The following is a 27,925-nucleotide window of genomic DNA, read 5'->3' on the forward strand; positions in this document are numbered from 1 at the left end:
CTTATACGTGTCATATACAAATGTTTGTTTTGTGACCCTCTGAATACCGCCTAATGCTGCTGCTCTGTGATCTGTATGGTCTCGTGCAGATCACAGATCACTCAGCACTGTACAGCAAGTACTGTACTGTACCTGCACAATTTTCTCAGTAAAGTTCCCAAACATTTGAGAAGAAAACACTCTTTCCCTTCACAGTACCATCCAGAAATCTCAAAACTCATTTCTTTTCATGGTGCCTGATGATGGATGTCTATACTCATGATGGGTAAGCAATTTTACCACTGTGTAAAATTGCTCCTTGGACTCTTTTGAGACCTGAGCGTTTTTACCATTTGCTTTGCACTGGCAGTTGTTTGAAATGGCACGAAGTTGCTGTTGGACCTTATCTAGACATCTTCTTTTTCAGGAGCATTTATCTAGCTCTCTATGTCAACTTCATGGCTCCCCAGTCCTGTGCAGTAAATAATTGAAGCAAAAGCTTCACTTATCTGCAGATTAAACCTTAGAATATATTGTAATAAGTCAGTGGAAGGGTCCATCCAGAAATACTGATAGTTATTATCTGTAGGAACATGCCTGGCTGCACTGGCTCGCTCAGTACTATGTTCAGCCTCTCAACAGACTCCTCTGTGTTTCAGAAACATAAAAAACTGGTTATAGACTTTTTAAAGTCTGAAAATTATTCAGGAATTTGTGGTATACTCTGTAGCTAGATTTTAGATTGCTGAAGGCCTGTCACTAACCTGACTCTGATTTGCTGCTATAGATTAAAAATGAGATTTGACGTTATTTCCTCAACTTTTTTTTTTTTTTTTTATATCCTCCACTTCCTTGTGATGTGAAATTAGATATTCTCCTGCACTTCTGTACAAAGATGGAAATGAGGGCTGGAAAAAAAAATCTCACTAAGGATTTTTCTTTTTGAAAATGAATGTTGTGTAGGCACAAATCATAATTTAATGGTAACATCCTCAAACTTCTAATCCATGATGACCATTTCTTTCTCTGAAAGCAGAACTCTCCATGGCTATAATTTCTTTCAGAAGAGTTCAGGCCCCTGAGCTGTGCTCCACTCCACAGAACCTATCACAGATTTATGATTGTGCATGGACAATTTTTTTTTTAATGAGGTTGAATATTTTCATTTGCATTTGTCATCCTTTATATTTAGCATAGTTAGTTTTACAATATCTGAATTGGTCTGAAGATATACTTTTACATTTAAGGAAAGAAATTTTAAAATTCATTTCTGAGACATGATGCAGTGGTTTAGCATTCATGGTATTCTGTTACTGCTAAAGATTTAGTTATAATTTTCAGTTTAAGTTTTATGTTGTAATAATTCTTTAACCGTACTGCTTTCAAGAGATAGTGAAAGTTAGTGCATGGAAGGTGAATCTGAATTACTATGGTCTAAATTTATATAAATTGCTGAAACCATTTATAATAGTAAATTTAAGGGATTCATGAACTTTAATTTAGTTCATTTCCTTTCTACAGTAATTGAAAAGGTTAGAAAGTCAGTGAAAACAATGTTCTGAAACTGCAGACTCAGACAATTATTCTAGCACACAATCAGTCTCAAATTCAGGAACATAGTGACTTTCTTTCAGGCTGTGTAATGTCAGTTTAGCAGAACAATCCAGTAATGAAAAGAAGCTCTTCCTGTTTCCTTTCCATAACTTGTCAGTATATAAGATCTGTTCCAATTAGCACCTTCACACACTTCAGTAAAAATGTAAGATGCCAAAGACAAATATTATTAAATGAGTACATCTTTAACTGATACATGTATGATGTAGTCACAGGTCCTATTAAGAGCAGTACCATTATGCGACCAGCCTCAAATGAATCTAACCCCAAATGAATACTGCATACATAGAAAAAACTCTTCTAAAAGAAACTCAAAGCTGCAAACTTAAAACAGAAATTAATGAATGTCAAAAGAAACATTTGTTAGAAATATTCATTTCAGTTGTATATAAGGATTACGATATCCTGATTAATAACATCATGACATCAGTCTCTTCCCTCCTTCCTCCCCCAGAAAATTAAAGTGCTTTCTGCTTCCCAAATACTCAACATTTACATAGTTTCCCCTTTTACCCAAATCCTCAAAACTTTGTATGAACAAAAAATAATTGGTCTTTTAACAGTTTTATAATTGAAGATTTCACTTTTAATTTAAAGATGTCTATAAAGCTTCTACTCTGGTAAACAGAGCAGGTGCCAAATAATTTTTTATCTCTAAGAAACGATGAAAACCATTTTATTAGGTGAATATAAGCATTGTATTAACCTTCTATTTGAAAAATTATGTTAACTGGTGATTTGTAGATGCAAGTGCTGGCATGGTGATGTTTTGTATCTTTCCCATCTCAGGAAAATCTTACCAGATTTTTTGAGGTGCAGATCTCTAGCTATATAGACATACCTGAGCAAATCCTACCCTATGAATGAGTACTCCAAAGTACTTTTTCTCAACAGGCCTGGATTGGGATGGAGGTGAACAGTTTATCCATCTGTATTGGGTTTGACTGGGATGGAGTTAATTTTATTTAGTTAAGAAAACAGAGTTATTTCTTCTTTCATGAAATAATTTCTTCAATGAAAAGGTTGTCAAGAATTTGAAGGGGGTGTGCAGGGACGTGATGGAGTCATCATCCCTTTAAGTGTTCAAGAAACAGCTGGACTTGGCATTAATGCTATGATTTAGTTGAAATGGTGATATTTGGTCTAAGGTTGGACTTATGATCTTGGAGATCTTTTCCAACATTAATGAATCCATGATTCTGTAATTCTTCAGCTAATGTTGAGCAGTGCTTCACAGTCTTAGGGCCTTCTCTCTTCCTCTGACATGCCAGCAGGTAGAGTCAGGATGGACAAGAAGGTGGGTGGTGACACAGATGACCTGAATTGAATGGTAATACATATCATGTCATGTCATGTCATGTCACATCACATCACGTCATGTCATGCTTAGCAGTTAAAATATGGGAAGTGTTTCTGAAGTAGCTGTTGCTAAGGGTCTGACTAGGTATCAGTCTGCTGTTGATAAGTAATTGGGTTTGCATCACTTGTTTGGGTTTGAGGTGTTTGGAGTTTGGTTTTTTTTGTTGTTTTTGTTTTTGGTTTTTTTTCACATATTAAACTGTCTTTATCTTGACTGATTCATTTTCTTGCTTTTATGATTCTCTTCAGATCCTACTATGGGGAAGTGTGAGAGCAACTTGCTAGGGGCTTACCTGCCAGCTGGGGTAAATCCACCAATATCCTGTGTCTTGTGGGTAGCCTGAGAAAGTGAGGATAAAACTGTTTGGTTACAATTCCAGAGATATAAAAGCCAGACCTAGAGAGGAGAGAAAAAGAGAGAAAGAAGGGAATAGATAGGTACCTCTCATGTTACTGTGTTGGGAACTTGGAATAAATGAAGCTGCAATATCAAACCAGGGAGTCCTAAGGAGTATAGGAGGCAAGAAATGCACCACAGGGTATGGGGAAAAGGTGATTTTTTGGGACAAAAAGGCTAGGGTACAATTGTAGGAGAAGAAGATTGCCAGATAGGCTGTCTGAGAAATAGAGCAAATATATGGAGTGGAGAACTGAGACTGCATTGGTTAAAAGGAAGGTGCAAAAATGAAAAAAAGAGAAAGAAACACAAGAAATAGAATAGTAGTAGGATGCTGTGTTAGGAGTACAGACTGAATAGTCCATGATTATTAAATTGTGTTCTTCAAAAAATACTTGGAGTGAAAATCATGATTTTGTTTGAATTAAAATATGTGTATTGCAAATATACACATCAACAAAATGAATAGTTTTGGGGTTTTTTTTAAGTGCTCTGAAAATTAAAAAAACAAAAAATAATTGTCAAATTTGCATAAATTATCATCTCTAAGTCACTGAATTATCCGTCTGGGCATGGGGTTAGAAAGAAGGAAGATGCTAACTATTTCTCAATTTCAATTAGGAAAAAAAAAAAGGTTTGATATGTAGGTGGTATCAAACATGTGGAAAAGGGAATTTTTTAAATGTTATTGTGATTTAGTTCTGAAAATTACTAGTTCAAGTTCTCCTGACTTTTCTGTGTATGATTCAGAGATTCTCTTCTTAAAAGCACTGGGTTTTCCCAGTGTTGTAATTCAAATCCATTATCAAGAAAAGGGCTGATTTTTAAAATGTCTTATTATAAAGTTTAAAATTCTGTTATGCTTTGCAGGTGAGAGAGAGTGGCTAGCAGAGATCACTGTAGGTGTCCATATGCATACAGTGTTTTACATTTATATTAAAATTCCATCTTTAGAGTATGAAAGTAAGATTTTTCAGTGAGGCCAACTCAGTTAGGCTTCTTAAACCTATTTTTTTCTCATCTGCTGATGTATTCATCATAGCTAAAAAATGTGATTGAAATTTGCAAGCAGATTCCAGCTAAATTCATAATCTCGAGAGTGAGGGCCTAAAGATTATATTGCTTTAATATTAAAGAAGTGATCATGTCTGTAGCATTATTACTGAGACATTAGTGGGAAACAGCATCTGTGAATTTGTCAATGCAGTGGTTTGGACAGAACTTCTTTACCTTCTTTGCCACCTCAAGCTAAAGTTTTTCTGTCATATTTTAAAAAGAATCTATTTCTATGAAGCCATTATAGACATTGTCATTATATGTATGTGCAGCTGGATTTAATGAGTTTTAGCTGGGATTTGTTCCAAAACTTTGCTCATTTCCTCTGTTTTTCACAAAAAGGCTCCTGTTTATTTGCAGTGAATCATTTCCTCTTTTCCAAGTTTTAGATGAGTAGACACTAGAGATACTGTTAATTTATTCCCACTGCTACAATTACTAGAATTTTCCCATGAGCAAGAATTCCTGCCTGAAAACTTAGAACACTTGAACAGAACTGCCAATATCTTATTGTTCTTTATTCTGGCCTTTTTGTTGACATTTGCCTCATGCTGAATGAAAAATGATTATATCCCATTTAGAATTATTGGCTCAACCCTATCTGTTGGGAAAGGGAAGGTGATAAGCAGTTTCTTAAACCAGGTAGATGATCAGCACCTAGAAACTTAGGATGATGGAGTAATCCTTCTTGCAAGGTCCTTCTTGTTGCAATTCAAATGTAAGATCTCTTAGGTGCATCATTGTTGATTTGCAGTTTAATCTATGAAACAGTCTAATTATAAAATTTAAGCTACACAAACGAATATATTATTCTGTTCCATATTTATAATACTCATGCAAAAGTACAATCTTACATAATATATAATAGAGTTATACTCTATAAAGTATAGTATATAATAATACAATATATCTCATATAATAATATATAATATAGTATATAATGTTGGACACTTCAAATAACTTGTGGGAGCCTCTGAGATCAAAGCTTGATCTTAAATTTCTTGATTTTTTCCCTTTCTAAAAACATGAATTTTCAAGAAAAATCTAGAATTACTTTTTAAAGATTTTAACAGTTTAGATGAAGATTATGAGGTTTTCTGCATTCCCTTTATTATATTAAGGAACTGTTTACATTTCAACAAATTAAGATTGGTGCCCTCAAACTTAGTTATATTTTATAACTGAAGATTAGCAAGAAGTAATAAACTTCAGCTCAGTCAGCTAAACTATGTTTCTAATATTTCGTATTATTTAAAACATTAAGAAAGTTATTTCAGAATAAAATAAAGATTTTCCTTCAAAAGTTTATGCATATTAAAATCACCCTGCCAAAACTATGTATACATTATATATGAGCAAAATTAGGGATGCATGTAAAGAGAAGACTATTTGGAGCAAAGAAAGTTAAGATGAATGCTGTAAACCTATTTATTTCTATTCCTTCTGTTTCCATAAAGTTTCTAGATTGGAAGAGTTGCTTGAAACAGGATAATGAAAGGTAGACAAGATGTATGTGTTTCTTATTATTCATCTGTTCACCAAGTGTATTGAGAAATTAATTTTCAGAAGTTCTGGGCACATTACCACTAGCAAGAATAACAGGTGATGTGTGCATGTGGTTCACCTGTCAGTGTGAAGGAATCAACACAACTGGAGGTGAAGGGGTTCTTTTAACTTTCAGTCCTGTCTGTGCCATACTGCTTTTTATAAGCTTATATATACAATGCTTTTTCTATTTTTGATCCATCCTTTATATTAATGGTGACTTTATTCATTTAAAGATGACTTTTTTAGAAAAGACTGTGAGGAAATGAATGAATTTGCAAACACTTAAGTGTTTGGTATGTGTTAAATCAAAGTATCTTGCACTATAGAACATAGGGGGGAAAAAAAGTGTGTGTTCACATTATTTCTTCTGCTTTTCTTTCCCCTCTCCCAGAAAAAGAATAAGACCAGTCTCTTCTAACAAGCCACCCAGAGAATATTTTTAAGTAGTGGCTGTTGCAGTCATGGCCCCACTGATTGTAAGAGAGGGTATAGACATGGAGGTCCTGAAGGTTCTTGAAGTTAGAGTTCTTAAACTAACATGGAATTTCACCTTTAATCCCTGCTTCTTATATGAAGTAGAAATTGTGATTAATTATTTGCTTTCTTGTTGATTGTCAAGTTTATTTGTATGCTTTCTAAATATGCACAGCAGTCATCTTGCTGCAGGCACATGTATTTGCATACCCATCTCTTTTAAGTATTGCTATTTATGTATTATATTTCAATAAAATAATAAAAACCTGCCTTCTGCTACCTGTCTACCCATATTTAACTTGCTTCTAAAATCTGCAATTTCTTATTTGTATTTGGGGATATTGTAGCTGAGAAAGGGAAAAAAAAAATTTGTACAGGTACCTGGACACAAAGAAGCTGGTTTGAAATGGGTGGGGAAAGGCCTTAGAACTTTTTGTAGCTATTTATAACATGACAAAATTACAGAAAATAATTATTTTCATTTTATGTTCAAAAAAACCTGTTGTTGACAACATGTCCTAACATCTCTATTTTACGTATTTTTCATGTTTACATGGATTTTTTACATGTTACTCATGTTAAGAAAAATTGCTGAAATTCCTATTAGAAAGTATTATCCATTGAATGACTGTCTCACCCATATAGTCAAAATTAATTGCCAGTTTATTACAAAGCTTTTAAGAAATTAAAAGTGCATTTCTCAGTTTCTAAAGGATACAAAGCAGTAGTTTCTGATACCTCACTATAGCCACATTATCCAAACACACTTCTTTTAATAGATTTTTCTATCTTTCTAATTAGGTAGAGATTTTGTAATTGACCATTTTTCCAGTACATGATTTTTTTTCCTACAGCTGTAGGTTTCAGGACAGAGTTGCACATAAATGGTTTAAAGATAGAATGAAAATGCCAAGAACTCTTATTTTGAATTACAAAGATTTAAATAAATAGATTATGTTTTGGATGTTTAGAATCCAACAACTGCAGAATGAGTGTTTGTTGACATTTACATGCATTTGAAAATCCATTATATACTCAGAACATTAACTCAAGTACCATTTCATACTTTTAATTACTCTTTAATAGCTCAAAAATTCTCTGTTAAACTTATAGACTACATTTATGAGCTTAAATGACTTCAGATTTAGGGAACTCCAGAAGAGTTACTGTTTTTTCATAGTACCTTTATTTCATAATAAAACATGCTACTATTTACTTGTGTGTACTGAAATAGGATTTTTATATGCACTTATCCTTCTTCTTTTGAAATCATCCTGAAATCTTTTATCACACCACTTTCAGAAGCTGAAGATAGGTTATACATTGTTTGTGTGTTCTGTCTTCCATGGCAAGCAGAAGAGCACTGCCTTCTAACAATGGGCATGTGCAGAGCCCACACAGTCTATACTTACATTATAGTAAGTAATATGAATATTAGAGATTACTAAAGAGTATTTGATGTCCCTTTGGTGTTCAATATATGATCTACAAAACTATTTTTGCATTCAAAACCCTTCATGGCTTTTCTGGTGAAATTTTGTTAGCAAGTATTGGTATTTTTGGTAATAAATAAAATGCTGTTTGTAATAACATTTCTTCATCTTTAACAAACAATAATATTATCAGGAAATTATATGAGTAAAACCTTATTCATCCAAGCCAAGATTATTGATACTGTTGATCTACACCTACATGCTATAGTTTTTATGTTTAAGGACTGGCTCATCTTTAGATTAGACATTTAATGTTTTGAAAATAACCCAGCTGGCATTTCTTTTAAAATGTCTTTGCAGTTTTATCTGGAGGTTTTCTATTTAGAGTTTTTACTACAAAGTAGCAGAGTTCACAGAAGTTACAGCACAGGTTCATGCTTTTGAATCTACAAGAAGAAATTCTTATTTGGTGGTTACAGTGTTCTGGGATCATATCTGAAGCCAAGGTTCCATGGTCTTCAAAGTGAATTGATGCAGCATCAGGATGCCCAGCAGTGCAAATCTGATCTGAATTTAGCACAAACACATGATTGAATTCCTGTAAAATTAATGAATGCATACAGAAGAAAACTTGTATGCATTTTGTGCTTTTCTAGCAGTTTTATATATGATTTGGCATAAAAACAACATGGCACTGACAAACAATAATGAATTCAACATAGCCATAAATAAAGCTAAAATGTCAAAAGCGGTTGAACAAATTTGCACTGTGGGATCACTGTATTAAAGGCAATGATATTACATTTATTTTATTGTCAGTTCAAGTATTTCCTCTTTTTTAAAACTGTTATCTTCCATCTCCAGAAGTGCAGTTTTAATTGACATAGTATATTTTTTGCAAAAAAAATGAACAAGGTTTACTAAGAAAGGGAAAAAAAAGGAAGAAATAAAGCCCTACAGCCTAATTTCTTGCATTTATATTCTGATCACTAATAACAGTGATTATATGCTCTATTAAATCAGTCATAATATAACATGCATCAACATACCTTTGTGTAGGAAGTAAAATTTGGATGAGTACCATACCTCACAATTCAGAGTGTCTTTGTTGCTTTTGTCCATTCATAGAATTCTTAGTGTTGAATTCAAGGTTAGAGTTTCAAATTAGGGATCAAGTACCTAAAGGTTGCTAATGCACCTTTTAGGTGCTTACTTTTTCATGTGTCTGGCTTTAGGAGTGTGATTGTTTCAAAATACCTTTGGACTTCTTGTAGGAAATTACTTGGTTTAGATTACTTATTTTTCATGTAGCCCTGTAGGTTTAGGTGCAGTGTAAATGTACATGTATATATATATCTAGTAAGTAAACTCTATTCTTCCTTTCAAAATGAATGAAGAGAACATTTGTAGATACATGAGGATGTTGTCAACTTCTTTTACAAGTACAGTCTGCAATACAGAATCCCTAAAAATTTCCTTTGGAGACAGAAAATGAACACTCTCTTCTTTGTACTGATTATAGGCTTTGGAGGGTACAAACTTGAAGCTGAACTGGGAGTTGTGCTTCATGGATGCACATAGCATATTCCACCCACTGATGGACAGAAAAGCTAGTCCAAGGAAAAAATACAAGTGCACATAGTATGGATATGAAATCCTCAGCTTCATTGCTTTACTACCCAGATTTATTGTACTGTACTTCTTACTGATATAGCAAGTGTCACAGTGTCCATTATAATTAAACTGAACTGAAAAAAGTTGCAATTAATAGTCTACATATATTTGCAGATATGTCAATGATTTTTACCCCAATAACTGGTATTTCTACATTCTTGATTATTTACATCAAATGTGACAGAGTAAATCACATTGAATAGTGCCCGGAGGTTACAGCCAATCATCAAGATGTATTCTGGCTGGTTTGGTTTTAATTTAACATGCTTTTATGCATTCATTGTTCTGACAATCCTATAATGAAACTCAAGAATGAGATAATTGGCAGCAATTTGCCAATACAATAATCTTTCTCGTCAGTAGGAATCCTGGCAGAATTTCTATGATGCTGTCTTGCTGCAATGTCAGGTAAACCCAAGTACTGTGATTGTGTGAAACTCATGACCATATTCCCCCATTGTAAAAGTTCATAATATCTACTTTAACACTAATGTTCTGTTGCAACATTTCTACTATGATATTTCACAAAAATATGATCTTTATGATAAAATACTCCAGATTTACAAGAGCATCAGGGAAAGGGGAATTAAAAGATCTGGGGTTTATGTATGAGAGGAAGGGGAAGAAATTGGGGAAGAAGAGCACAGGGCAAGATGCTGCTGTTTGCACACGAACAGCACCTACATGCATTTTTAATAGGCCTACTGATAAACAATGGTTGTCTTGCTGGTGGAGAAATGTAGTGAACAAGGGGCTGAAAATTTTATACTTCCATTCTTACAGTTTTTTCTAGACTATGCAAAGTGCCATTTTAAAAATTTGGTTTAAATGCCAGCAATTAGTTTGTTGGATGTTCTTGAAGGGATTATTCTTGAAATAAAAAAAAGCAATAATACTTTTTATTTTGCCACACTGAACCACACTGAATGCTTGTATGCATTTTCTTTCCCCTTGGTATAATATTGTGCAAACAAATCTAAAAATTAAGAGTACTGCTGAACTCTTCATGAATTATCAATACCTAGAAATTAAAATCAAGGTGATCTTTTTGATAGAAATGCCTGAATAATCTAAATGAGCCAGCAAATACTAAAGGATTTTGAGTCTCAAGGATATTTAAATTTAGATTTTATATTTTTGCTTCCAGTTAAATATTTTTATTTGCATATTTTTAAATTTATTTTTTGTGAAATAAGAAATTAAATTCTGGTACTTAACACGGAGACTTGTTATGTTCTCTGCAATCATCTTATCTAACAGTTTACCCCAAGTATTTGATTTGAGTTTATAATGAACTGGCAAAAAGGTCTTCTCTCTCCTGTGCTCCCACAGTCTTAAAGTAAGATTTAAAAAAGATTTTTAAAAATCTGTATGTTTCTGGAAGGGACTTCATGTTCTTTGACATATATACTGGCTGAGAAGTTCCTGTATGTGCCACTGAGTCCTCAGTGTTTTTAACAAAGTTGTTTTTTCCTATTTATAATTTTCAGAGGTACTTTATGTTTACAGATGCAAAAATGCAGTGCAGTGAGTAGACTGTGAAGCTCTTGAAGAAGTAGGCAATTCACCTTGGGCCATATAGGTGAAAAATTATGTTCACAGTGAAAAAAGAAAATTTAAGTTGGAGAACTTGTAGGAATCTACAAAGCAAAGAAGGTGAAATACCTTTATGGATACTTAAAGATACAAGTGACTTACAATGAGGATATGAGCTATTAATAAGGCAAAATAAAAACAAAAATATCTTTTGTGTTCCTCAGTCCTGGTTCAAGCCAGAGTAGACAAAGTGCAGACAGGCTATGGCAGGCGTTCAGGCAGGCTGTGGTAGGCTTCTCTCAAACTTCTTAAAGCTTGCAACATGATCTCTTTAACTCTTCACATCTATCATGTATGTTTTCACCTTGTGCAAAACTGAATGCTAACTGGAATACATGAAATTATAGTAAGTCAGAACAATAGTTTTATCTCAGTCTCGATACCTTCTTTAGTGAAGATGGCTGTATAGCAGACTAGAAAGGCTGGTTCATCCAAATGTTCATTTCACCCAAATTTTTCTCTTGGTCTTACAAAAGATACTACTTCTTATTGACAACCTTGTCTTCTTTATGTGGTACAAGGTATTGGAGAATGAATTTCTCTAACTATATATCACTGTTATGGAAAATTTTTTCTCATGAGACACAAGTAAATTCTTTAATCAGGGGAGTTTGATCTATCAATCACATGCCACTGCATTTAATAACCAAATGTTGCACCTAATAAAGAATGAGAAAGTGTCTAAGAGCAGTAGTAAAGAAATAATTTTACACTGGCTCATGCTGTCAAATCAGCATTAAAATATAATGCTATCTATCAAACAACTTCTATTTTCAGGGTTTTACATAAATGTCTCTCTAAGTTTAATAAGGAGATTAAAATAATGAAATATAACTATATCTTGTGAAGTTCAGCTCATCTGAATGACCAAATTGTCTTGGTTCTTTAGAGTGTGTGAAGAGAAATAGACCTTTTTAGAATCGTCCAGTCCATCCAATCTACTTTTTTCTCCCTTAGGATGAGATTAATCATGCTTCATAAGATACTTTTAACTCTAAAAGACAGAAAACTGTTTAGATGTGACTGTTTATATAATCATTGCTAAGAGCAAGTTAAAATGATTGCTGCCCTTTTTTTTTTCTTCTTTTTTTTTCCCAAAAAGAAATTGCAAGGATGTGCAAACATTCGCATGGAAGCAATCTTTTAGCAAGGGAATAATGATAAATCTCTATAATACTTTTGTGCTGTGTGTGATTATGGATAACTTCATCTGATACAAAGACTACTGCTCTGCTAGTAAACTAAGCATTGTTAGGGCATGAATATGGGGAAGTCATTCTCTTTAGTCTGACAAAATGTTAGAGTAAATGCTAACATGCCTCTACCTTGCTGCCTTCTGTATAAGATTTTCCCAAACAATCTCAGGCATAATATAGTAGACAGATAGCTGAATTCCCAGGAAGGGATTTATAAGCAGCCATGCTCATTTAAAGGATTATTGAATTTAAGACTGCATGACTGTGGTCAGACTAGTCTTGTTCTTCCTGAGGCCTGATGTTTCTGTAGATATTAGCACAGTGAGAGATGCAGTATCTGTGTGACAGAACAGCATTCAGTTCTGGCCCAGTTTATAAAGAAAGAGCATGGGCTCAGTTAAAAATAAATGTAGAAAATAAATGTCTGCAGGAGCTGATTGAGCTGACTGATCTGAACACCTGTCAATATAAGGGGTAGATTGGTTTCCAGAAATTTATATTTTCTACCGACAATTGAAGCAGCCTAGACTAGTTCAAACTTAGCCTTCTAATTTTCGGAATCCTGAGTTATAACAGGTGAATCCCGACCTTTGTGCCCAATTAATGAACAAAGAAAGCAAAGGTATTTTGTGTTTTCAGCTGTGTCAGTTGATGGATATCTTTAGTGTCTCTACAGGAAGAAAAGCTTCATAGACTCCTTGCAGTTTTTCAACTGTGATTGATAGCACTGCCAGGAGAAAGGTGACAAGAAAAATATGATACTAACTCTAGCTTGTGTATTTGTAAAATAATTAAAGGTTGTCTGTAGATATGTTGTTTACTACTTAGTGAAGTACTTCACAGAATCATAGAATGGTTTGGATTTGAAGGGACCTTAAAGATCATCTAATTCCAGCCCTCCTGCCATGGTGTGCGCATGGAAGAATTGCTGGCTTGAAACATTCAGGTGTGTGGGTGAGGGCAGGTGGGGGTGTGGCAAGGGGCAGCTGGGTCTTGCTCTGGTGAGGTGATGAACTGCCCCTTACACCCCACCCTTCCCCCAGCCTGTATCCCAGCCTGTATCCCAGCCTGTATCCCAGCCCTGCCGTGGCTGCCAACCCCTGGCACACTGGAGGCAATGCTCCACACCTGCCTCTGGAGCCCCTAACCCAGCTCCTGTGTGAACAAAGGACTGCAAGCCCCACCTGGGGAAGGGCCCAGGAAAAGCTAAAGGGTACTTAAAGCAAGACACAAGGCAAGCACATTTGGCCCTGCCTCCTCTTGCCACTTCTATCAACTGAACACCACTGGAACCAGAAGTGATGGCTATATTTGTTCTTTTCTACGCCTTTTCTGTCTTTCTCCCCTAATTACAGCATCTCAAGATTTTGAGTGATGTTTCTAGAAACTAAAAATCAATCAGGCTTGGACTTTGCTAAGTTGAATGGACCAAGTTAATGCTTTGAAGAAATGTTTGTTTCACGTTGATTCAATGCTGCTTGAAACCTTTAGCCAAAGTTCTCTGATTTTCTAAATGTGCCAGTAAAAGGTTTTTTTGTTATTTTGACCTCTTGGGCATCTTTTTAGTATTTTCCCATGCATCTAACTCAGAGCACAGGAAAAACTATAAACCCTTTTAAAAGTCTCATAGATCAAGTTTCTTGGGATCTTACACATGGGCAAACCTTCCTACTAGGACAGGTTTTTCAAAGCCACATCCAGCATGGCAGTGAACACTTCCAGGGAGAGGGGTATCCACAGCTTCCCTGAGCGACCTCATGTAGAGAATGCACTGAAAACAGAAAACTGAAGACTAACAGCCTGATTCAGAACAACTTAAATAAGGTATTCAGTAAAATAAGGGCAGGGAAATGGAAAATATTTATAGAGTCAGAATTATTTCTTTGGTTTAGGGACATGGCAGTAATAAAGAAGAATCCAAAATGAAGAAGAATTTGGAATTCAGAAGGATTATTTTGGAACTACTCTTTATATTATTCCAAGAACAGGAACTGAAGGCAAAAGAAGAGATATAGAATGCATCTTTACATTTTAACAATGCTGTATGAAGACAATGCATAAAATGTGATAAGAGTTGTAGGTGCTTAGAGCATATGTGCTCATTCCATGGATCACAGAGGGAGGTATTTATCCCGTTCACCATGTTAATAGGCTAGAAAGGAGAATTCAAATTGAAAATGAGTGTGGGAATACTTCTTCCTTTCAGCAGAGATGAAACAGATGAAACCATTCAAGGCATGCTACCTTGAGACTAGGATGGATGAAATAACCTTTGCACATGCTTCCTGAGTTACCACTGTGGTCTCTTGATGTCATTATGGAGATTAGGTGAGGAGGTGAAGCTGCTACTTCATAACAAAACCAGGATCAATATTTCCTTCCCACTGAATAAAAAAGAATGAAACATAGAAGTGGTATAAATTAATTAATTTCTCACTATCTATTTAAAATAATAACTATGTGTTCTTCAATAAGCAAATGTCATAACCAAATATCAAGGTAATAATTAGTTCCTAGTCTATCAGTTTCTGATTTACCTGAATTATATACCATTTATCTTTGGTGAATACATCTAATGTCATTGAATCATGTGAGTATAATTTTAATCAGAATCAGAATTGTTGCCATTATATTTTGTTTGGTATTTATATCTCCATGTCTTTTTTTCTTCTTTCCCCATTTCTGTTTGCAGGTTTTGACCTAGTAAAGTGTGAAGATCCTGGCATACCAAATTATGGCTACAAGATACGAGATGAAGGACATTTTATAGACACTGTCATTTTATACAGCTGTAATCCTGGCTATACAATGCATGGTAGTAGTACTATGACCTGCTTAAGTGGAGATCGAAGAGTTTGGGACAAACCTTTGCCTACCTGCATAGGTAATACAGATTGTGACAAAGTTCTGGTATGATTGGTCTGGTGTTTCAAGAAAAAAAAAAAAAATATCCCCTTTCTATACTTCATGAGATGATAATGGTTCAAAAATATTTTAAATTTGAATTAAAGATCTAATGTGGACATGGATGTATAACTTCTCTGAAATAGGTGGCTTGTTGTTAATGGTTATAAAACTACTGGAAAACACTTTTTTTCTATAGAGCAGCCTTTGATGCAAGACTACTGCTTTGGTTTTGATGAAGCCCTGAGTCACTGAGTCTGATATACTATCACAGGCAATGGTATTATCTAAACATTTCATAAACTAAGAAAGCCCCATTATAAAGCAAATAAACTTGTGGGCTTTTTTTTCTCATCTATTTTCATCAGATATTATTTCAGCATCTCATTCCTATGAACTTTATTTCTAATTTTCGTCCCATGTTGCTAGATTTTTTTATCCGTGTGCCCTGGAGTCCTTGTTGCTGTGCTGATACCCCATCTGTCAAAGCCTTGAGGCAGATCTGTTCTGAAAACAACACATCTTCAAGTGCCTAACACTTTGTTCCATTACAACCAATGTAAATGTTAAATAGAGAATTACTAGCCAACATGCAGAATAACTGGACACCAATATAACTGTCATCTATTGTACCTTTACCAGGCAGTTTGCATTCTCTAGTTTTTCTTTCCAGTCCATCAATTTCCAGTCACTTCCCGACTTCAATTTTCACATGGAGTTCCCATGAGTCTTTCCTTCTATGTGTCTTCTGATACTTAGTTTTCACCTCTACTGCCTGCTGCTGGCAGGTCATCAACTGCTTTCAGCACTCACCTCACCTACAGGATCTTTGCTTGTTGCCTTTCTCGCATTTTGGGGGCTACATTCTCCATTCCAGAATTCTGTTTTCTGCTTAAAAGCATTCACAAACCTGTAGTCTAAAAAAGAGCAAGCTCCCTTCTTTTTAAATATTCAGCTTAAGCTGAAGGTAAGTGCCAGAAAAACATCAATGAACAGCTTTTCTGCTGTCTTAGAGGTTATTTTCCCCACTTGATTCTAGAATTTTGTCTGCAAGTTTCTTCTATATATATGAGGTCAAAACAATTATCCAGTTTTGATTTAAAGACTTTTCCAAGCTCTTTATGCATTCAAATCCTCATGTTCTTCAGCTTAATTGGTTAGCTTCCTTTTCCTCTAAGTTTGCCCTTTTGTAGAGAAGACCCATAATTAGTCCCACCTTTGCCTATTTCCCCATGTAATTTAAATGAAGTCATTTCTCTAAGGTCATTTTCTGCAATTTTTTTTTTTTTTTTGCTAGTATTCACTACCAAGTAAGACTTAGAATAAACTCTTAAATACGTGTTGGTTTCAAATCTATTAGGTCAATAAATCCAACCATCTACCTATTTCCTTTTCTTTGTGTGATGATTTGTCTTCTAATCTATATATGAGATATTAAAATCTCAAACATATAACAGTTGAAATAGTAGTAATTAGGAAAAAAAAAATCCTATATATTCCAATCTGACCTGTAGGAAACTAGGGAACCCAGGGTCAAGTAAATCTAAAGAAAATTGTCATCTTTGCTCCTGTAGGACATCTTTCATGATCCTTCTTCAAAATACTTTTGACCAATATGTATGTTTTTTTACACTGACTTTATTTAATTATTACTGTATTCCTACCATGTAATAATACTTCTTTTAGTCACATGTTTCTACCTGTACTTCCAGTTTTCTTCATACCAATATGCTTCTAAGATTCTGTTTCACTTAAGATTTCTACTCTATCTTTTCTCTCTTTTTTTTTCTTTTTTTTTTTTTTTGCTTTGATTTTTTTACCTTGCATTGCTAGATTTGGTTTCTGTATTTGATTTCCAATCTTTTGAAATAATTTGTACCAAAATTTCTTGAGAATCTTATTTCATATCTAAGTGAAATTATGCCGCTCAGCCAATAGAATAATCAGTTTTCTTTTGGTATCCTGAAAGATTTTGGTCTTATTTTCTGTCTGTTCAACCAAAAGTTATGTTTCTATGTGCTTTTATGTCTCTACATATATTTTTAACTAGCGTCCTTGTTCCTCTCCTTAAGATAAAATGTTGGGACTGCATCAGTTCTGTATAACTACCTCTTCTTGTTTCTAGTTTACATCTCTTCTGGACCATTAATTAGTTCCCCAAAAAATAAAATGTTCACTGTTTTCTCTTAAAGTCTTCTAAAAGTGTTTCCTTCTAAACAATCTCTTACAGTCTGTTATCTTCATTCCATTATGGGTTTTTTTTACTGCTCTGTTCACAGGAAAGCTTGCCATGGAAAGCCCTGAATACTCAGTTATATATCTGTAGATTATTTCAGTCTTGCTTCTCTCCTCCTTTAGACTTATAAAATCTCTTCTTCCATCAGTTTTATCTTATGTTATCACAATTTTATCTTTTTCTACTCTGATTTGAATGATTTATTTTTCTTCCTTTTTCTGAAGTTGTCATGAAGTTCCAAACATCACTTTCTTTCTTAGAAACATTTTCTTAAAATCTTTATGGTGATCTATAATTTTTGCTCATAGACTAGATCATAATTTGATATTTGCTGTTCTTTTCAGTGACATTTATATTCTTCATTATATTCACTATCATTTCAGTCTCATTCACAAAAAATTCAAGCCTATACACAGACATATTCCACACATTCTACACTTTCTAATTTTTAGTGATAAACTGTTATAGTGGTCTTTCTTATTTTCTCTATATTCTAAACCTTAATGAAGAAAGCCAATGAATTCTTTTAATTCCTTCTCTAGAAGTTTCCAGAAATGTTTGTCACTTCTATTACTTATAGCATAATTATTTATATAGTATATTTTTTAAGATGGTGATTTTACAGTGTGCTCATTTCTGCATAGTTGAACAAAAAGTATTTGGATTATTTTTATAATAGCTTTTGAAATTTTACCTTTGATCTACTCCTAAAATGGATTTATATATACATGAAATACATAATGCATCATCCTAAATTTTATGGTGTATTCTTTTTCTAAATGAGACTTCTCAGAATTTTAAATCAAGTATTTGAATTAGTTTGATTTTAAATTTTGGGTTTACTGAGTTTTATTTAGTTCTTTGGTAAATACCGCACTGTATCGGTAATTTCTTATCTGTAGTTATCTACCACAGTGATCATTGAAATCCAAACTCTCTTGTATAATGGAAATTAATTGAAATCCTAGAAGAGGGTTACATTTGAAGAAATTTTGTACTGAATTTGCTTCCTGTTGTGCTTCTGTGCATAGAACAGTGTTTTGAGTGATTAAACCAGCAGGATAAAGTGAATCAGTCACCTTCTTTCCTCTATGGTAATTTTCCCTTATGGTAACAACTTGGTTGTGAGCAGTGACTTGGTGGCATGTATAAAGATTAATAGTTGTTAGGAGTATTGCTGGCAGATTATTTGGTCCAACTGCCATGTTTTTTCCATCATCTTTGTCTTACTATGCTTGCTGTACAGCTGTGCTTGAATAAATCCCCATGGTAGGCTTTTTAACAACACTACTTGTAAGGCAACAATATAAATGTAGTAGAAATTCAAGTACATTACTTAACTGAAGAATCATAGATCCTTTTTAGTTTAGTGGCACATAACTTACACAGTTCTCTTTCATCAGGGTGTGTCTTTACACTGGCCAGACAACAACATGATGCTCTAAATAAGCAACATAAGAATAATTTTATTATGGATGCTTAGCATTGCTATTGGTCTCTCCATAAAAACAGCATCGATAATAAAAAAGTTTTAAACCAGATGCCACGTACTATCAAATCATAGCTTTTTGATTTACTCTCTTGCTTTACAAGCATTGGCATTTAAATTTTTAAATACCAAAGGAAATTGCTAGGCAATATCTACTGCTTTTTGATGTAATTAAACCTGAAGTTTATATAGAAGGAACTTGAAAACATCACACTAAAATAATTTTGACATTACAGCAAAACAGAAAACTATTTTAATTATAAAATTAGATGCTGCAAAGTTTGAATTCAAGCATTCATTGTTAGAAAAGCTAAGCATGTTTGATGGGAAATTTCTGAACTATTTTTGCTGTCTTGCTAATGCTAAAATTGTGCTTTTGTAGTCCCATTGAAACAGTCTGGTCAGTTAAATAACATAAGCACAGAAGTATGATTTATTTCTTTATAACAAGATAAGAATGAGATAATTGTGTTAATTTATAGCTTAAGTACATGTCCTGGTTTGTATGCATGTGTACTACTTCAGAAGTATTAGGTTATTCTGTTAACTTTTTAGAAAACACAGAGATGTAGAATGGATAGAAAATGGATATGCAAATTACTATGGTTTCACTAGAAATTTAATCCTTATTTTGCAGCTGAGTGTGGTGGTCGAATTCATGCTGCTACATCAGGGCGCATTTTGTCCCCTGGTTACCCAGCACCATATGACAACAATCTTCATTGCACTTGGATTATTGAAGCAGATCCAGGAAAGACAATAAGGTACATACTTAATTTCAAAATTTATGGTAGACTTCAGTATTTTATAAATTTTTTATTACTCTCATATTTTTCTACACAAGCTGCTGGTTTTCACTGGCATAATCAAGGTATCCTTCTATAGGGTGTTGTATCACTTTTCCTGGGTTGCTTGATTGTTCAGGAGTAAAGTCCCTGGATAAGGGACAAGATAAGGAGCATTCAAGGTTCATTTGAGTATTGCCTCACTCAAAAGTTGTCTTTTGCACCAGGACAACACCAGATTCCACAAACCCCAGAATATGTTGCAGTGCTAATTAGTAGTATTAAACAGCTTACATAATGCTGAATAAGAACTTCAGGAATCTGCATGATAAAACAATTCCCATGAATCACAGGTACGAAAAGATTGTTACATTCCCTCATCTTCTCCCCAGGATAGCTCTGCCAGTACACCAAGGCCATCAGTGCCAGGGCAAAGCACAGACCCATTATTTGAATTAACATGTTTCCAAATTCAGCAAAATGAAGAGTTAATCAGTGAAACCAACTAACTCTGTGACTTGCACAGGAACTTGACACCTAGTTACTCCCATAGCTATAGCACCTTCATATAAAACTGATGTTATCCCATGACCCACATTAGGCCCTGAAAAAGTTTGTGGTGGGTTGACATTGTCCCTCCTCAGCAGGATGGGGCAGGCAGAAAATAACATTAGAAAAACCCCTTGTGAGTCAAAATAAATTCAGTTGTAATAAAACAAAAACAAAGGTCCATGCATGGAAGCAGAAGAAAATGAAATATTTATTCTCTACTTCCTATCAGTAGGTGGTGGCCAGCCACCTCTTCAGGAGCAGGCCTTCATGATGTGTTGCACTGGAAGACAAAAATAATCACAGTATATTCTGATTTGAAAGGGACTCACAGGAGAAATAATATAATTAAATGACAAGTTATTCAGTGGAAGGTTTCTCTTTTTTTTTTTTTTGTAATCCTATTTCACTAAGCCAAATATTGAATTAATGCCATCCTTGGTTATTTCAATACAACATTTTTGTTTAAATAATAATTTTCAAATTAATGATTTTCAGTTAAGGACTAATAAGATGAAGAAATGTCAACACACAACTATTTGAAACAAACAAAAAAAAAAGAGACATTTTGATATTTACCTATTAGAGTTCTTCAGCATTAAGAATGTAAACATTCAAGACTTGGAGGCAATTCACATATTTTGCCTTATAAGATAATATTCCTGAACACCTTAATAAATATAATTCTTCACCTGAAGATAAATACAGATTATTGTTTTATAATACAGTTTTATATTTTACAAATTTTAGCAAAAGCCAATTTATATTTTTCTCCTTTTTGTATAGGAAAGGAAATGTCAGGCTGACAGTTCTTGTGCTGTGTATTCTACTGTCTAGTAGATGCTACATTTTTTTAAGTGCATATAATTCAAGCAAAATAGCATTCTTGCTATCCTCATTAGAATAAAAAGAGGAAGTCTTTGATGAAATCATAGTTCATATACCTTAAAATATTTATCATAAAAATAATTTATAAACTTATAAATTAAGTCTTGAGGACTTACACCCCGCAATAGCATTTTCTGTCATTCAGACATTTATAAAACAGAACTGCATGACTCTTAAAGGATCAGCTTGTTCAACAGGAAAAATTAATAACTTTGCTGAACCACCAGGTCTTCTTCAGTCCTAAACAGCATCTTAAACCTACAGTTTGGGAATGATTGCTTGGAGTTTCATGCAATTGTGTTTAACGAGTAATGCACAGTACTTTTACTTTTTCTTTGCAGTCTGCATTTTATTGTTTTTGATACTGAGGTTGCTCATGACATCTTGAAGGTATGGGATGGGCCTGTTGAGAGCAGCATACTTCTCAAGGAGTGGAGTGGCTCGGCTCTTCCAGAGGATATTCACAGCACTTTCAACTCATTAACATTACAATTTGACAGTGATTTCTTCATCAGCAAATCAGGCTTCTCCATTCAGTTTTCAAGTATGTAAATATATTTCTTCTCACGTATAATAATTTCATACCCTATTTATATGCATTATTCCTATACTTATTAACTCTTTCTCAACTCTTTTGCAATTTCTTCAGTCTTTAGAATAAAAGAGATTATATTATTTTAGTTATGTTATGTGTTTATGCAAATGGATAGAACTAGGGAGAAATTTTGGATTTACTTTGAATGTTTTAGGTTTTTTATTCCTTGTTTTCCACAGCAACTACATACCTAGCATTATCTAATTAGCATTACTTAACAAGTCAAAATGGGTCTGTACATACAGAACTTTTCTTCTGCACTAATAGTTTTAAATATTCCCACCAGTGTTACCTAACAATGTATTATTTCATGTTTATGGTTTATGTTGTTTAGATTTTTTCCTCAAAATATTGGCCGCATGTTGCATGGTTTTATGACCTAGACATTCTTTGTATGATTAAGCTCAAGAATACAAGACACCTTACCATATTGAAATACACTTAAAAATCTACTATTAAACTTATCAAATTGATCTTTAGGTGTAAAGTGAAAACTTCTCTTTTTATAGAGAAGTTATGGTCAATACTGTACAACTGATCACCATTTTAAAACTGGGTATGTGGAGTTTTTTTGTTATTTTGACCTACAGACTGGGGATAGGACCCATGAGACTGTATCTTTGATTCAGTCATTACATCTTTATAAGTCTAGGTATAATGTATGTATTACTCATCAATACATAGGAAAATTATGAATTAATGTGTGTGAGTTATTCAGAAATAAGGGGTTCTAATCAGCTTTCAGTCATTATTATTTGCACGAAGATGTAAACTTGGGGTTTTTCTAGTCTCTACGTCTCTAATGCATTTTACATTTACTTATTTATTTCATTTTCCTATATTTTTCTGAATGCTGTATCTGCCTCCCCCAAAACACTCTTTCATCAGCCTAAAAAAAACTAGTTAAAAGCATATAAAATGAATTAAAAACAAAGAGAAGAGTAAATGTTTCTAAAGTTTCTCACCAGTCTGCTATAGAATATGCTGCTTTTAATTAAAAAAAAAAAAAAAACAAGATAAGCTTTGCATTTGTGGAAATAAAAGTTGTTTGCTTTTTTTTTTTTTTTTTTTTTCTTGTCAGGATTAGCAAACACGTTTAAGGTTGTATTATATCAAAATAACTTTATGCACAGATTTTGAAGTGACAGAAATGTTTAAGCTGCTCAGTTTGCCAACACATTCCTTAATCTTCAGTGGCACTAACAGCAAGTAGAAGATCATTATTTTAAGAGAGAATAACTGATTTTCCCATCTTAGTATATCATCTGATGGCTGCATTGAGTGATCATGCAGAGTATGTTTTACTGGAATTAATTGGAATTAGTGATGAAGAGCTGAGAGCTCAAGTATAGGGAAAATAGTTTCATTCACTCTTCTTGACAAGTGGAATGTGTTATTATTTTTTAATTGTAAGGAGTAAAAAATAAGATTTGAGTAATATGTTAATGTTTAGGTTTTTAATCTAAAAATCAGTCTAGTTTATTTAGTCTTCTTGAGGCAATGAGCAGACCATTGTGGCCTTGAACTGTAAAGGATTTAAAGTAATTAATCTATGGCTAAGTGGGAATCTTTACATGCTTTAGTATTCATCATGTGTTCAAACTGTCAGTTTATAGCAAAGCTGCAGAGAATGTTGACATTTCAGTACTTTAGTAACTTGTATATCTATATAAAAAATTTCTGAATTGCTGAAAGTTTTGTTTTGTTTTTGTTTGTTTTTGTTTGTTTGTTTTTGTTTTGTAATTGCAGAAGATGTAGACATTTTGTTACAAGTTCTATGAAGGTCATTGGTGAAGTCTTTTGGCTTTGTGTCATGTGAAGGATTTTCAAGTGTTGCATCTGTTAATGAGTATTTCATTTAACTCTTAATTATAATTGTAGAAGTAAATTTCAGGTTCAGAATTGCACAGAATTTGAAAACCTTTATAAATACAGCTTCTGTACTGGATTGTGCAACTGGAATGAGTGTCTGCATCTGTGAACAGCCCTTTATGGGATCAGATAACGGATTTATATTTCAGAATATCAGGTCAAATGAGCAACTTAAAGACAAAACATAAAAGTGCTAATTTTCATCTGGAGAATTTGTTTCACTGTGCTGTGAATGTGCTAATTAGTCTCTATACTTTGCACTCTAGAGAATCATAACTGAATTTTACTAAAAAAGGGGTGCTGTGAAAGGATAATGAAAGGTAGATCAGAAAATATCACCTATAAATTACTTACTGTTGATTGTAAATGTAGTTAGAGGTATTTTAATTGGAAAAAAAAAAAATTGGCTGAATCTCGCAAAATGTTTGAACATTGAAGTGCCCTGTCTTGACCGCTCAGCTCAGCATGTAGAACATGAGGACGTGAACTGACGAGAGTGATTATGTTAATTGTAATCAGTCTAGTGCTTTTCATTAAAACCTAATTACCATTTAGTTGTGCATAAAAGGACAAAAAAATGAAGTCCAGTGTACAAAACTGACCTTTACTCTGGGGGTTAAATACATTTAAGCTATGTATTACAAGTCAGGGATGTCCACCAGTTCTTTCTGGCAAAAGGGTACAGGCAGATTTGGTATTTGGCTTCTTTATTGAAAAGAAAGTTACTGGCAGCAAAAGCTTTTTCATAAGTTAACCATTAAAAACTGCCATCTAACCTAGCTTAATTCTGTCCTACATATCTAAGATAAATTTCCATCTGAAGTTGCATTATTCTTCTTATCAGCTACAGGTCTAGATATACTAAAAATAATTTTCAAACTTTTGAATATTTAAGGCAGATGAAAGGAATCCTATCTGTCTTTTCACAGGTGTCTAGTTTCCTTTGAGATGCCATAAAGTATCTTGGCTAGTCTCCATCTGCCCCTGCAGAAGGTCACACAAGTACTTTCTCTTATCTTCCAGTCCTGTGCCGATACCTTGGATATGATAAGGCATCTGAAATGACTGGTCAGCTATGTTGAAGCATATCAATCTTGCCCTGAATTTTAATCTCCATCTACTCTAGACTTCTGAAAGCACTTGGATCCCATGCTAATGGGTCTATTGTTTTATTGACCTGAATTTTATTTTATTGAGAATTTTTATTTCAAACTTTATAATTTTTTGCTTGATATTTACCAAAAACAATAGCCGTGACAGATGATAGAAACAGCACTGGCAGTTTCTAGTCATATTGTCATTCTTACAGGCTCTGATAGCTTTACTTTAAAAATACCTAATATTAGTTCTAGCCTTACAGTCTACTCTTTTTTTCATCCAGTAAATTCCCAGCTGTTGTAACTTCAGAGAACTGTATAATTTTCTTCAACTAAATGGTGAATTTATAGTTTTTTGGTGGTTTTACAGATTTCGGTTCTCAAGGCAAATAATACCTCAAAGGATTTTATTCACACTCTCCTTAAAATTAATTAATTAATTAATTAATTAAATAAATAAATAAATTTGGAGATATCTGGCTTTTCTAGTCAGACCTATCTATGATAATTTTCTATGCCTATCTCTGGTTCTGCAGCATTGTAAATTTCTCTTAGTATTGCATAAGCATACGCTTTAATTAAAATTGTGCTGATCTCTGCTTTCATATAAGCAAAGATGTGATTTTTTTTGTTAGTATAAAACAAATGTCAAGATGCTAATAAAGTAGCTAAGCACTTTTTCTCAATTTATTGTAATGTTTCTGTCTTATTAGAAGCACTTTGGACACTGATATTATGAAAAGCAAAGATACAGAAGCAAGGCATTAGTATAATTGCTTTAGTCCACTTTTGCTGTTGTTTGCATGGTTTCTCAATATTTTTCAATTTTGCTCTTGAAGTATATGCAAAGATAAGCAATGATGACTAAAGATGCCTGACTGTCTTTAACTTAGCAACACATGTCACCAATCATGATAATACAAGTAATCAACTTACACTAATTTTAATTACAACAATTATTTGGAAATTATTCCATCAGATGTTGACACATCTGTTTACAACTTACTTCCTCTGGCCAAAGCATAACTATCAGCTGTCTGGTTGTTCCTAATGGCACTTGGCTTAACATGACAAATCTGTTTAAGCAATGATTTCTGCTTTTGTCTAGCTTTGCAATTGCATGTGATCTTTTGTTTGTCTGCAGCAACTTTTACAGTAACTGTGTCACCTATCTTGAACGGAGTACTGTTGTCTTGAAAATTGTTCCTTTACTGTTGAAATATCTTTTAATCTCTTGCCTAATGGCCAAAGTTGCCACATTTAAGTAGTATAAGTATTTCCAGACAAAATCGTCATTGCTAGAATTCATCATGCAATTGTTCCAGATTGATTCACAATTAAATTTTTGGGGAAAAGGGGCTGCACAAAATTTTTTTTAAAGAAATTTGCAATGCATAATGCATAATCACATATCTGCCTTACTAACTAAATAAATTTTGAGTTCAATAAAAATGAAATACATCAAGATATCCCTTCTTAAAACAAAAATAAAAAGAAACAAGAATTCAACACTTTTCAACTCTGTAACCTAATAATTTCATAGTTCAGTGTCTTCTGTGGTCTGATAAATGTTGCATTTCATGCTCACAATAACATGATGATGAAAACATGGTCATTAAATTGTCATTGTCCTTCTATCCATCATCTAATCTATGGCCTGGGGAAGGCATCATCAGCCCCGTAGAAGGTAGTTCTTCATTTGGTTCCTGTGGAACTAAGCAATAATGAATCTTGTAGGTTATTTCGGTAGTTATCTCTAAACTTATGAGCTTTTGTACTCCAGACTTTATTAAAGAGGCTGCATTGGCATTTGGGTTTCCTTTTTCTTTACATTCTTGGACAATAAATGACATTTAAATATGTTGCTGATGCTAATTTGCACAGTACATAGTCTGTATATTTATGTGAGTTATTTGAGTTACTTTTTGGAGAACAAACATTATTCTTTGACTTTTCACAATGTTAGTCTGAAATCACTGCAAATCCATGTTAAGTCTCAGCTTTGATATGCAAAATTCCTTTTCAAGCTCATTATTATGTAAACATAACACACTAAACAGGGGAACTTGTGCAATTTAAAAGCCTGGAAAAGTCTATATTGCTTTTATAACCATGTGGACTAGAAATAAAATGGTGTCTGTAGCACAACACCACAGCAAATGGCTTACATGATAGTTACCACAGACATAGTGAAAATTATAGAGATAAAGGTGATGTTTCCATTTCCTTGAGGTACAAGAGAATACAAACTAAAAAATTATATAAAAAATAAAAAAAAAAAATAAAAAAAAAAAAAAAAAAAAAAAAAAAAAAAAAAAAAAAGTAAAAGATAAATTAGCCAGAAATCTAACCTTTTGCTCACAGGTCTACAGACATGCAAATACACAGTGTCATATTCTCAAAAGCAGTCTCTATTGATTTTCAATTCAATTTTAAATCAATTTTGAAATATAATTTGAGGACCAAATACAGAATAAAATATAAAATGGGATTGTCAGATTCTTAAATTAGAATCAGTGAGGCTTAACACAGTGGCTGTCTGCTTATGGAGATCTTAAAATTCCTTGGCAATCTGTGGTTTTCCCAGCTGTCCTTCTGGAACTTACCTCCAAGTTCCATCTTTAATGCACACAGAAGCTTCTTCTGCTCTGAGCAGATGAGACAGTAGGAGATGGGAAATCTGTACAGAGAATCCCTATAACCCACTGAGTATCCTCTAAGCTTAAGGCTTAGAGCACATATGCAAGAGCTGAGAAGCAGCAATTACTTATTTTCCAGTTTAGTGGCATTCACATCTTGTCTCTTGGCTATGCCATTTTAGGAATCTAATTTTTCTCAGGCATTTAAAAAAATCTAACTATGTAATTCAGTTTGATTTTGCATCCTTGAGCCTACACAGTAGTTATTGATTTCCTTGCTTTACAATGTGCATATTTTACTTCCTAAATGTTATAAAAAAAGAGCAGAGATAGAAATAAGGTGATTTTTATTTTCTGGATTACTTTTAAATGCATATGACCTCTGTACCCTTCAGATACTTGCAAAATGCCAAATGAAGAATTATCAGACTTGTAATTTTCATGAAGTTACAGAATCTCTTGGGATTCTTGAGAAGTAAAACAACTTGGAAAGGAAGCAAGTTGAAAAGTTGACAGCCTGTCTAAATGTTCACTTTACTAAATGA

The 27,925-nt window shown here is 33.6% G+C and overlaps 1 protein-coding gene across 2 annotated transcripts in view; it reads left to right on the forward strand.

Annotated features, from left to right (window-relative positions):
- CSMD1 (CUB and Sushi multiple domains 1) overlaps positions 1-27,925 on the forward strand; it is a 1,072,714-nt gene that overhangs the window by 865,811 nt on the left and 178,978 nt on the right. For both annotated transcript variants that reach the window (XM_014869526.2, XM_088162298.1), the window contains exons 24-26: positions 15,019-15,210; positions 19,593-19,719; positions 21,519-21,721. In XM_014869526.2, coding sequence (XP_014725012.1) covers positions 15,019-15,210; positions 19,593-19,719; positions 21,519-21,721 — 522 coding nt within the window. The remainder of the gene's footprint in view (positions 1-15,018; positions 15,211-19,592; positions 19,720-21,518; positions 21,722-27,925) is intronic.

The sequence above is a fragment of the Sturnus vulgaris genome, chromosome 3, assembly GCF_052056855.1.
Source record: "Sturnus vulgaris isolate bStuVul1 chromosome 3, bStuVul1.hap1, whole genome shotgun sequence".
Lineage (NCBI taxonomy): Eukaryota > Metazoa > Chordata > Aves > Passeriformes > Sturnidae > Sturnus > Sturnus vulgaris.